The 12873-nt window shown below is 36.6% G+C and overlaps 1 protein-coding gene across 1 annotated transcript in view; it reads right to left on the bottom strand.

Moving 5' to 3' along the window:
* LOC102857512 (arylacetamide deacetylase-like 2-like) overlaps nt 1–12620 on the bottom strand; it is a 96922-nt gene extending 84302 nt beyond the window's left edge. The window contains exon 1 of the mRNA XM_006900051.1: nt 12483–12620. Within this exon, the coding sequence (XP_006900113.1) occupies nt 12483–12620 (138 nt within the window). The remainder of the gene's footprint in view (nt 1–12482) is intronic.
* Nucleotides 12621–12873: the final 253 nt, after the last annotated feature.

The following is a 12873-nucleotide window of genomic DNA, read 5'->3' as shown; positions in this document are numbered from 1 at the left end:
AACAGAAATAATACAAAGTATCTTCTTCACCCACAATGCCATAAACTAGAAATTAACCACCAGAGGATAAAGCCTGTAAAACCACCAATGTGGAAACTAAATAACTTTCTTCTAGAACACAATTGGGCTATAAAGGAAATAAAGGATGAAATTTAAAAAGTTTCTTAAAACTAATGAAACAACAACATACCAAAACCTCTAGGAAGCAGTTAAGACAATCCTCAGGGGGGATATTCATAGCAATAGGCACACACATTGAAAAGGAAGAAAGAAGAAAATCAATGATATAACTCAACACTTTCATCAGATAGAAAAAGACCAACAATCCAATCCTACAGCCTCTAAAAGAAAATAAATTATAAGGACAAGAGCTGAAATAAATGAGATAGAAAACAGGAAAAGAAAAGCAAATAACACCAGTAACTGGCTTTTTGAAAAGGCAAAATTGACAAAGCACTGTCAAACTTAAAAAATGGTGGGGGGGGGAAGGGGGAAGATGCAGATAACTCAATTAAGAAATGATGGAGGTGACATCACAACAGAAATAGATGAAATTTAATTAATAACATCAAAATGATATAAAAAGCTATACTGTAATAAATTGAAAACTTAGAGGAAATGAATAAATTCCTTGAAACATATGCCCTACACAGACTAACAAGGAAAAATATAAAACACTTGAGCAGACCCATTACAAAAGAAGATATTGAACAGGTCATAAAAAGATTTATAAGAAAAGTCCTGGGATAGATGGCTTCACAGATGAATTCTATCAAACATTCAGAGAGGATCTATCATCAATTCTACTTAAATTATTTTTAAAAAAAATAAAAAAGGAGCATTACCAGCAAACATAACTTTAATACCAAAACCAGACAAGAGAAAAACCTACAGACCAATATCTCTCATGAATATAGATGCAAAAACTCTTTACAAAATCTTATCAAATGGAATCCAAAAGCACATCAAAACAGTGATTCACCATGACCAACTGGGATTCATGACAGCTATGCAAGGATGAATCAAGATAAGAAAAAAAATAAGCAACGTAATTCAACACATTAACTAAGCAAATAAAAAGACCCATATGATCTTAGCAATTGATTCAGAAGAGGCATCTGACAAAATCCAAAACCTCTTCCTGATAAATACCCTCAGCAAAATTGGAATAGAAGTTAATTTCCTCAACATAGTCAATAATAAATATGAAAGCTAAGAGCCAATATAATTTCCAGTGGAGAAAGACTAAAAGCATTTTCCTTTAGAACAGGGACCAAATAAGTATGACCATGTCACCATGTCTCTTCAGTATTGTGCCTGCTAAGGCAGAAAGGAAATAAAAGACACCCAGATAGGCAAAAGATATGGTTAAACTGTCACTATACGAAGATGATATGATAGTGTACAGAGAAAACCCCAAGGACTCAGCAAAATATTGTTAGAGCTAGTAGACCAGTTTAGTACAGTGGCAGGATATAAGATCACTCTTTAAAAAAAAAAATCAGTGGGTTCCTCTACAGTAACAAAGAGAACTCGGGAAAGAAGCCAAGGAGCCAATATCAATTATAATAGTCAACTACACATTGAGACACTTGGGAGTGAACTTAACTGGAGACACAAAAGACCTATAATGTTGAGGCCTGGCTAACTTGTAAAGCAAGATTAGACCTGTACCAAAAGACCAGCAAAACTAACTCCATCTTGGCTATAGTATCTGCTTGATAGAAAACAACTCAAGGAAGCAAGATGTTTAAAAGTAAGCCATACTGCAGCCATTTTATGCAAGTAGCCATTTTATGCCAGGTTCAAATGTGCAGATGTTTGAAGGGGAGTAAAAACAAGTTTAACCATTCCTTGAACCCCAAGGCCAAGCAAGGATGTACAGAATGGTAAGTCCCTCCCTAATGACTCTGTTAGGATGGCCTTGCTTGCTGTTGATAATAAAGCAAGTAATCTTGCAGGTGGCGGAGATATCAAAACAAATATATTGTCAGGTTTGAGGCTGACTTTTTTTTTGTTCACTGCAAAAAGAATATAACACAGGAGTTCAAGAGTAAACAGCTATTCTCCATCAGCTGTAGCCTCTCTGTGTCTTCATTTAATCCTCGTTCCTTCTCTCGGTGAAACTTTTTGATATAACAAGGCTGGACCCCATTACTATACAAAGAAAACTACAGAATATTTCTTCAGAACACAATAAAAGACATGTATAAATGGGGAAATGTGCCGTGTTTATGGATAGGAAGACTCAATATTGTGAAAATGGCAATCCTACCAATGTCATCCCAATCCAGATATCAAATTCATTTTTCAAGGAGATTGAAAGGGGAATTATAAAATTTATTTGGAAAGGCAAGAGACTCCGAATAATCAAAATACTTTTCAGAAACAAAAATGAGGTTGCAGGCATAGCTCTTATTGACCTCAAGACCTACTACACAGAGGTAGTAATCAAAACATCATGGTACTGGTACAATGAAATGACAGGCACACAGAACAATGGAAAAGAATTGAGAACACACAAATGAACCCAGTTATCTGTAGTAAACTGATATTCAACAAGAAAATAAAACTTATCAAGTAGGGAAAGGACAAACTCTTCAAGAAATGGTGCTGGCAGAACCGGGCAGCTACCTGCAGAAAACTCAAACAGGATCCACATCTCACACCATACACAAAAGTCACTCAAGGTTGATCAGAGACCTAGGAGTGAAGTCTAAAACCATAAATTCTCAGAGACAAACTGGAATCAAGCTAGATATACAATAGACAGCTTAGTTTATTGTATAAAGAGATTGCCAAAAACAGCCAGAAATGCACAATCTGGAGAGTATAAATGATAAATGGAACCTCCTAAAGCTCATACCCAGTGTGCATCAAAATCTTTTTCCAATAGAGTAAAAAGAAAACCTACTACCTGGGAGTAAACATTTGACAATATATTACAGACAAGGATCTCATATTAAAAGTTTACAGAATCTTACAGAACCTGAAAAAAAGACTGATAATCGAGTTACAAAATGGGCAAGAGACATGGAAAGACTTTTCACAGAAGAGGACATTCAGATGGCCAACAGACACATAAAGAAATGCTCAAAATCATTAACAATAAGAGAGATGCAAATCAAAATCACAATGAGATACCATCTCACTCCAGTAGGAGTAGCAAAGTTTAACAGGACAGCAAGTAATAAATGTTGGAGAGGATGTGGCAAATTAAGAACTCTTACACACTATTGGTGGGATTGTAAAAATACAACCACTTTGAAAGGCAGCTTAACACTTCCTCAGAAAGCTGAGGCACAGAGACTTGTACACAGAAATTCATAGCAGCATTAGTCATCATTTCAAGAAAATAGAAAAAAGCCCAAATGTCCAACCATAATGGAATGGATTGAGAAATTGTGGTACATTCTCACGATCCATGCAGGAGAAATGGTTTTTGTAAATTACTACTTAACTTGAGAGGGGCTAGAGAGTATTATGCAAAGTGAACAAACTTAGTCCCATAAGGACAAATACTGTATAAGACCATTATTGTAGAACGTGTATATGGATCCAAGGGGAGGGAGGGTGAGTGCAGAGAGATCAGGATGGGTGAGAGGGGTGGTAAGTGGGAGTGGGTGGTGTCTTACAATTTGATGGGTGGAGGGTAGGGTGGGCAAAGGAAATGGGAAAGATCTGGTGTGAAAAAGAATGTATATGAAATTAGTAAGCAAAAAGAATGTATATGTAGTAAGTAAACCAGTATAAAATAAAAATGTCATTTAAATACTTTTTAAAAAATATAGCAGTGTATCAATGGGGAACCACCAAAAATAAGTCTTATTTAAAAGAATTATTGATATTGTTGATGTTGGGAATATCTTGGCTGAAAGTAAAGATTACTGTCTTTTATTGACGATGCATAGGCATGTAATTTTGTGAAGCATAACAAATTATGGGCAGCACTGCAAAAAAATAGTAATTAAAGAATACCTGATTGTTCTTATACTGAACAAGTGCACAGATCAAGAGACAGTCACTGAAATACAACAAGGGGGTACTGTTTAAAATAAGGAATGTGCATATCAAAATTGTATTCTTTCACCATACTTAGCTAACAGCAACCACCACAATGTTAATGGGATACTGAGATACTAGACTAAATGAAGAACATGATATTTAAATTAAAGGAAGAATCTAATAATCCACAATATACAATCAACATGTTTCATTGAGCTGATCTACTTCATTGATACTAAAAGGTGTGGAAAAGCAAAATATCACTTTGAGAACTATGGAGAACTTGATGCAAGCCACAACGATTTTTAAAATTTCCTTATATGCATACAACACTGGACTTCATTATTCATCAATAAGGAAGACCATTGAAAGAACTGATAGTTTTATTAGGACTTTTATAAGAACTGATACTGAATTAGGTGGTGGAGAAGAATATTGATTTTACTAAGATCTGTTCTTCTAGGTCTTCTATCCCTGGTCTGTCCACTTGCTTTACTCAGGTAATTCGAGGTTACTGAAGTGTTTGGTGAAGCTCCCTGAATAAAACAAGCTTGGAAGAAGGAGAGGCATCCACTTGCCTCTGGAAACCCTATGAACCTGGAGAAAAGATTAAAGTTATGCAAGTGTTCAGGTCTTTTTTTTCATAGCATTGCTATGAGTTGCCTCCGACCTGATGGCACTTAACAACAAAAACATGATCTGGTAGGAGAAAAACAAGTAATTGTTGAAAGAAACATAGCCAGAATGCTTCTTAGAAGAAGGCTCAGTAAGATGATATTTTACAAATTCTGGACATGTTATCAGGACAGGACATGCCCTGGAGAAAGACATTATGCTTAGTAAGTTAGATGGTGAATGAAAAAGAGGAAGACTTTCAATGAGATGGATTGATACTGTGACTGTAATAATGGACTTGAACATCAGGATAACGAAAGAGGCACAGGCCCAGGAAGTGCTTCATTCTGCTATGCTTTAGATGCTGAGCTAGAAATCAGCTTAATGACATCTAACAACAACGTATAAATATATGTGATCAAATACATGTCAATAATTTTACTTTATATATGTAATGACTTGATTCTATTTTGCACTTAGGAAAATAAAAGTCAGATTTTAAAGTTGGCATGCTTTCAGAGTATGCCATATTGTAATAAAATAGTTAGCACCCTAGAGCTAGAAGACACATGAGGTATTTTTGTTGTTGTGGAATATTGAGTCAGTACCAACATGTAACTGACCCACAGTACGTTTTCAAAGGCAATAAATTACATGGGAGGAGATTGCCTATCTTTCTCCCACACAGCAGCTGGTGGATTCAAACTGCATACCTTTGCAATGACAGTGAATTTCTTTACCACTAAGCCATCAATCATAGTGCCTTTTTTTGGTTTGTTTAACAGAATTTTTATTTTTAATTGGTTTATTTCCAAAGTTCATATACATTGTTTTTCACACTGAATCTTTCCCATTTCCTTTATTCACCTTCCCTCTACCTATCAAATTGTACGTCCTATGATTAACCACCTCCTACCCCCAAACCATCCCCCACCTATTCTGATCACGCTGCTTCCCTCCCCACCCCTTGGATCCTCATACACATTCTGCAAGAATGGTCTTATACAGTATTTGTCCTTATAGGACTGAGTTAGTTCACTTAGCATAATATTCTCCTGTTTCTCTCAAGTTAGCTAGTGATTTACAAAATCATTGCTCCTGCATGCTGTGGATTCCATCATGTGAATCTACTATAATTTCTCAATCCATTAGATTGTGGTTGGACATTTGGACTATTTCCATGTTCTTTCAGTGGTGAATAACATTGCCATGAATTGGTGTGCAAGTCTCCATTTGAGCCTCAGTTCTTATTTTCTTATATTCCAAGCAGTGGAATAGCTGGGTCATATGGAATTTCTGTGTTCTATTTTCTGAGAATATGCCAAACTGCCTTCCTGAATGGTCGTACCATTTTACAATCCCATCAACAGTATATGAGAGTCCTTATCTTGCCACATCCTCTCCAACGTTTATTACTTGCTGTCTTATTAAACTTTGCCACTGCTACTTTACTAAGACAGTATCTCACCATGGTTTTGATTTGCATCTCTCTTATTGTCAGTGATTTTGAGCATTTATTCATGCGTTTGTTGACCACATAAATTTCTCCCTCTGAAAATACTTTCCATGTCTTTTGCCTATTTTGTACTTGTGTTATCAGTTTTTTTCTGTTGATGCTCTGTAGCATTCTATAAACTTTCTTGTATTACTCAGTGGTATATAAAGTTATTTAGTTTCCACATGTGTATGATTTACCTTCCTATGGTTAATTTCCAAGTTTATGGTGTTGTGATCTGAGAAGATACTTTGTATTATTTCATTGTTTGTTTAATTTGTTCAGGCTTGTTTAATGTCCTATTATATAATCTATTTTAGAGAATGTAAGATGTACACTTGAGAAGAAAGTGTATTGGTTTTAGTTGGGTGCAGTACCCTGAATATATCCACAAGATCGAGTTGGCTGATTGTGTAGTTTAGATCTTCTGCATCTTTATTGAACTTCTTTTGAGTTAACCTATCCTTTAGTGAGAGTGGTGTGCTGAAGTCTCCTACCACTATTGCGATACTGTCTATTTCTCTCTTCAATTCTGTTAACTGTTGTTTTTTGTATTTTTCAAGTCTATCATTTGGTGTGGAATCCATTTTGAAAGGCATCTACAGGAGCTGGCTTCTACAAGAGCTTGGGAGCCAAGATTGGTGAACATTAGGGTGGAAAGTTGATTTGTTAAGGGGAGTGAAGGGAGGGGATACAGCTTCCTAGTTAAAAATCTATTAGGGCCCTCCAGCCTGAGGCCCTCAGGTTGGGTTTAAATTGTATTTTGTCAAACATTCTTGTAAGTGGTATAGCACTGGTCTGCACATTGCTGTACAGCGATAACTTGTGGTTGATGTGATGCTAAACACTGTGACACTGATGTGCTAAAAATGTAATAATGGTTACCCATGGTGGACAGTGTTTGGTGAAGATTCCCAATTAAAACGAACTCGGAAGCAGGAGTGGCATCCACTTCTGAAATGGCTTGCCTCTGAAAACTCTGTGAACAGTGTTCAGGTCTGTCATTCATAGGGTCACTACGAGTTGTCTACGACTCGATGGCACCTAACAACAATAACATTCGGTGCATAAATATTGACCAAGGTTATGTGTTTTGATCTATTGTGTATTTAATCAGTATGTAATGCCCTTCCTTATCTTTTGTGGTGCTTTTCATTCTGAATCCTATTTTATCAGAGATAAGTATTGCCACTCCTGCTTTCTGAGGTTGCCATTTGCTTGGTATATTTTTTCCCCCAGCCTTTGTTTGTGTCTGTCTTTCTCTCCATTTTGTTTTTTAAAGATGTGTTTCTTGTAAACAACATATTGATGATTTTGGTTTTGGTTGGTTTGTTTTTTTTTTAATCCATTCTGATCCTCTTTTTCTCTTGATTGGCATATTTAATCCATTCACATTAAGTGTGATTATTGTCAGGCCAGGTTTTATTTTTGCCATTTTGCCTTGTTTCTTTTTCTGTTGTTCCTGTTCTTCTAGTTTGGCATCTCCATGTGAAGGACTTCACTTAAAATTTCTTGTAGCTTTGGTCTTCTTTTCACAAATTTCTTAAATTTCTTCTTTTTATGCAAAGGATCTAATTTCTCCTTTATATTTGATGGAGAGTTTTGCTGGTTATAGGATCGTTGGCTGGCAGTTGTTTTCTTCCATCTTTCGCTATATGCCAGCCCATTGTCTTCTAGATTGCATAATTTCTGCTGAGAAATCGGAATTTAATTGTTCATAGATGATTCTTTGTTTTCTTCGCACACTGCTTTTAGTATTCTATCCTTATCTTTTTTTAATTTGGAAAAGTTGATTATGATATGTCTTGATGCTTTTCTTTTGGAACCTAGTCTATTTAATGTTCGCTGTGCTTCTTGAATGTGCATTTTCTTATTCTTCAAAACATCTGGGAAGTTTTTTTCTAGTATGTCTTCCACAATTTTCTACATGACTTCCCTATCATTTCCCTTCTCTGGAATTTCAGTCATAAGTATGTTGTTCATTTTGATGTCATCCCACATGATTATATTTTCTTCATTTTCTTTACATCTTATCTGTAATTTTTCCTCTAATATGTTTCTGGTGAAACATACTATGGTTATTATGGTTACTGTAGTTGGTGCTCCTGGCCCTGTATAGCAAGAGTGGCAAATGGGTGGTCTCCAGTCAGTGGGGCAGTGGAGTCTATAGGTGTCAGGGGCAGTGGTCTAATGCTCTAGGTGGGATTGCAGTCTAAAACTACAGCTGCTCAACCTGGTAAGCAGTGGTTCTGTAACCAGCCAGGGTGTGAATAAGCCGGGGCGTGGCTGTAGCCTTTAGCAGAAACTAGGGAAGCAGTGGCTGGAAGATACTCCTGAGACAGCTATGCCACATAGGCCTTGATGTCTTGCAGCCAGTCGAAGATAAGGTCCCCCAAGACTGGGTCTCACTAGAGGAGCAGGTCTTTTGAGAGGACTATAGTGCCTTTACGAGACAATAGAAAAAGGTAATATTGTAGGGTCTCTATGAAGTTTCCTAATTTATATTTTCATCCACTGTCCAAGGAACAAGAATAAAGGGAGAAAGTATATTATGGAGCAAGAGCCATGTGGATGGTCATATCTGACCTTCATCTACTTCACAAAGAGAAACTGTCCAAGTCAATAGCATCAATAGCACAAAACAAATTCCCATGAAGTCACACATATTCCAATGTTCTGCATGCTTCCATGCCTCTTTCTACTCAAACCAGTATCAATCTTTTTGCTTTTCTAGGTCCAAAATCAGATGCAGTAGCTCATAGCCCACACAGAACTATATTGGGGAAGTCAAAAGGTTATAATCTAAATTAATAACAGAATACAGCCAAGACAGCTCCTGAAATGTGCCCACAGGCATGTCAGGCTGTGTTCAGGACAGTGTTCCAAAGTTCTCAGTCCTGCCTATATTGTTCCTCTGCCCTCAAGGTCCCGTCTCATATCAGTTTACTGGTAGGTGTTGCTGCCATTGGTGTATCTGGGCAGGAAGGGCATCCTACGTTGTCTTGCTTTCTCTTAAATGGTTCCAGATCATCTGTCTCTGAGGATAGAGCTGTTCAATTTATTGATGGAACTAGCTAATCCTCTTGTAGATTGTTGAGATTGGCTGAAACCCTTGTGGAATGGTCAAAAGCCAATCCCCTTGTGGATAGGCTAGCATCCCTCATCTGCATATTCCCACCCATCTACACAGTACAGTCAAATAATGGCTAGAAAAGTCATATTGAAAGATAAGTTCCATAAGCCACCCTCTGGCTTGTCTAGACATTAAAATTCACAAAGGAAAAATTATCTTTCTCCATATAATATACGATTATTATCATGAAAGTATGTAATTATCAACTTCATTCCTCATGCTTTAATCTCCCCTCATTTCAGATAGTCAGTTTTTCATTTGCCCATCCCTATCAAACTAGTACTCTGAGGAAACAAATATATTCCTTTCTCTGAAGAATCTTCTTTTCTGGTCAAAACTTTTAGCATCTACACCCATAAGCAAAGTCCAGTAAAAAGCACACCATGCCACAGCCATAAACATGAACTCAAAGTATGGAATATCTTTCTGGGTTCTGGTCAACTCATCTCAAGCCATCCAAGGCTAAGCCCAAATGTACATCAGCTGCAAACTCAAGAGTCCACACTTCTTTCTGTGTCCCAGGCTGATTGGTTCTTTCATTCAGTCTTTGCCTCCACATGGAGCCAAGCCAATAAAACAAAGATCCTCATGATTCCCTGTTTATCAAAGCCAGCAACCCTTCTGCACGTATCTATATGTCTGTGTATTCTAAATCAACGATGCTGATGGAACAATCTCAACCTGTCTCTTTATTGCTGCATGTCTCTTAATTTTTTTCTAATTTAACTCTAGTGGATCCAGATGGTTACCACGGGTAAGCATACGCACCAGCTCCCTCAACTTCAAGTCTTGATAAGGGCTCCAATGGGAGTCAAACTACTTGTTCTGGTTTTAAAAGGTCAAAGGGTCTCTTTTTTCCCCCCCTCCCAAATGTACGCAAAAATCCAAGGAAGATCTATTAAAAGCCAAATTTCCTCAGAGTACTGCACAGGGCTTAATACTCCCCTAGCTAAGCCCCATGGTCTCTAATTCTATTGCTTAAAGCAAGCATTTCTTCAGGACAAATTATCTCCTTTTTAACATATCTGTTCAGCATTACCCTTAGAGCTTATTACACACTTTCAAGATTTATAATATCAAGTAACATTTATATCACACATCTTAACATTACATCCTCCAAAGTCTTAATTATTTACACAGCATATCTTAATGTTATTATATTAACAACAACAACGAAACCCCAAACTACCGTTATTCATAAAGTCAGCAAAAACTTAACACATAGACCTTTCAAGAAATTAATAATTTCCATTTCAATCTCCATTCCCAAGCCATTTTACCCACACTTATGCATATGGCATGGAGCCTGTGCCCTTGTTTCAGGCCAAAAGGTGCTTTTATTTCCATTTTAGTAGCACTAAAAGTAGCCATTTTAACCACACTTGCTAAAACACTAACTTTTTAAAAATTCCACATTTCCATGAATCTGGAGTCATGACATCAACTGTAAAAAGAGTAAGGACCATGTGGGGATGGCTATATCTGACTTTTACCAACTTCACAAAGGGAAACTGTCCCAGTCAACAGCATCAGTTACACAAAACCAATTCCCATGAGTTCAAACATGTCACCCACATTCTCATGCCTCTTTCTACTCAACCTAGTATCAATCTTATTGCTTTTCTGGGTCCAAAATCTGATGCAGTAGCTCACAGACCACGCAAAAGCATACTGAGGAAGTAAAAAAGATTATAATATGGATCAATAACAGAATACAGTCAAGACAGCTCCTAAAATATGCACATAGGCACATCAAGCTCAAGCTTTCAGGCTTGTGTTCCCAAGTTCTCAGTCCTACCAATATTGGTGTCCCTTCCTCAGTTGTCAAACCAAGGTCTCAGTCCTGCCAATATTGTTTGTCTGCCTACAAGGCCCCATCTCATATCAGGTCTTCAGTTCGCTAGTAGTTGTTGCTGCCACTGGTGTATCTGGAGCAAGAAGAGTGTCCTACATTGTCTTTTTTTTCTCTTTAATGGTGCCAGATGGCCTTTCTCTGAGGCTAGAGTTGTTAAATTTATTGGTGGAAGTAGCCAATTCCTTTGTAGATTGTTGAGACTTGCTGATTCCCTCATAGAATGGTAAAAAAAAAAAGCCATTTTTCTTGTGTATATGATAACATGTTCCCTCTGCATATTCCTGCCCATCTACATAACACAGCCAAATAATGGACAGACAAATCATATTGAAAGATAAACTCCATATGTTACTAGTAATTAGTAAGAGAAAACAATAAAGATGGCACTCAGGAATCAGTGGATTTTCAACAGGTATATAATCTGATTTGACAAAATAATCGTCTCATCTAGAAATCAGTGGACACCTCTTCCTAATATTATACAGTTTGTTCCTTCTTCTCTGTTTATTAATTCCTTGTAACTGCCTTTCCCTCATAACTCCCCCATTTAACACTGTTGACCATAAGACTCCCCCACAGCAGTATGGATTCCTCAGAGCAGAACAAACACAGTATTTTGAATGAAACATATTTGAGTTTGCATTCTAATACTGTTGCTTTCCAGCTGACTTGGCTTTTCTAAGATGCCCTTATCTTCCTTAGTAAATTTATAAAAATCACTAGTAGGAAATGAAAGGAGGCAGACATTATGGAAAACCGGGCACATAGAAAGATCTCCAAAGTGAAATAGAAATTATATCACACCTACAAAATATCTCTTTTTACACTAACCTTAAACAATATTTCACATCACAAATCAGAGGTGTGAGGAAATATAAAATCCTGCAATTTAGGGTTGAAAATAGGCAAAAGAAATTATTTTCAAAGTTTGATCTTGGCACCTATCAACTTTCATCACCATTAGCTGATAACAGACTTGTTCTTCACCCTTAATGGATAATCAGTGTCCTGTAAGCATTTTTCCTCTTCCTTTTTCACTCCTGTACATTTAAAAGGTAAGGTAATTTTGATCCTTTTTCTAAGAAATGTCAAATAAAATTTATTTAATGTCTAAAGCATTCCTTTCATACAATATAATTTTTCACTCTTAACAAAATGTTATCTTTATATATAGACTTTCATCAGAAAAGAGTTTGTCTCCGTTTGCTTTGTATAGATACAAGTAAACATACTAATAAACCCATTAAATTATAATTAGTAATGCCATATGGCTAAATTATTCTTGTACAAAATAATAGTTCTTTAAATATGCTAATAGAATATTTGCTTTTAGTTATAATAAAACATTTCAACGTCTCGAGGGGGAAACAAAGTCTTACCACAAAAGAAGTAATTTTCAAAGAAGCATCCACAATTCTTACTTTCCAGGGTTCTTCAATGTTGTCTGGCAAGGGTGTAGAAAAATAATAAGCAAAAGGAACACAAGTCAGTACTAGGTACAGAACTTTCCAAGCCATGGTATTCTTTTCCTGTCTTCTGTTTGGTGATGATTCAGTGTTACTCCATATATATTGGGCCCTAAATAATAGGACAAAGGTAGATTGCAAGTGAGCCCAACTAATTAGACGATGATAGCGACTCTTTGCTATTATTCAGATCCAAGATTAACAGTGATAGCAGTAATTGATTGAGCAACTATATACTATGTTAAATACTTCTCATATTATTTGTCATCTTAAGGATTGAGTAAGTGTAGTGAAAGGATGCAAT

Source organism: Elephantulus edwardii, unplaced genomic scaffold (assembly GCF_000299155.1).
Source record: "Elephantulus edwardii isolate Elephantulus edwardi_28Jun2011 unplaced genomic scaffold, EleEdw1.0 scaffold00272, whole genome shotgun sequence".
In the NCBI taxonomy this organism is placed as follows: Eukaryota; Metazoa; Chordata; class Mammalia; order Macroscelidea; family Macroscelididae; genus Elephantulus; species Elephantulus edwardii.
This window is presented reverse-complemented; position numbering and strand designations above follow the sequence as displayed.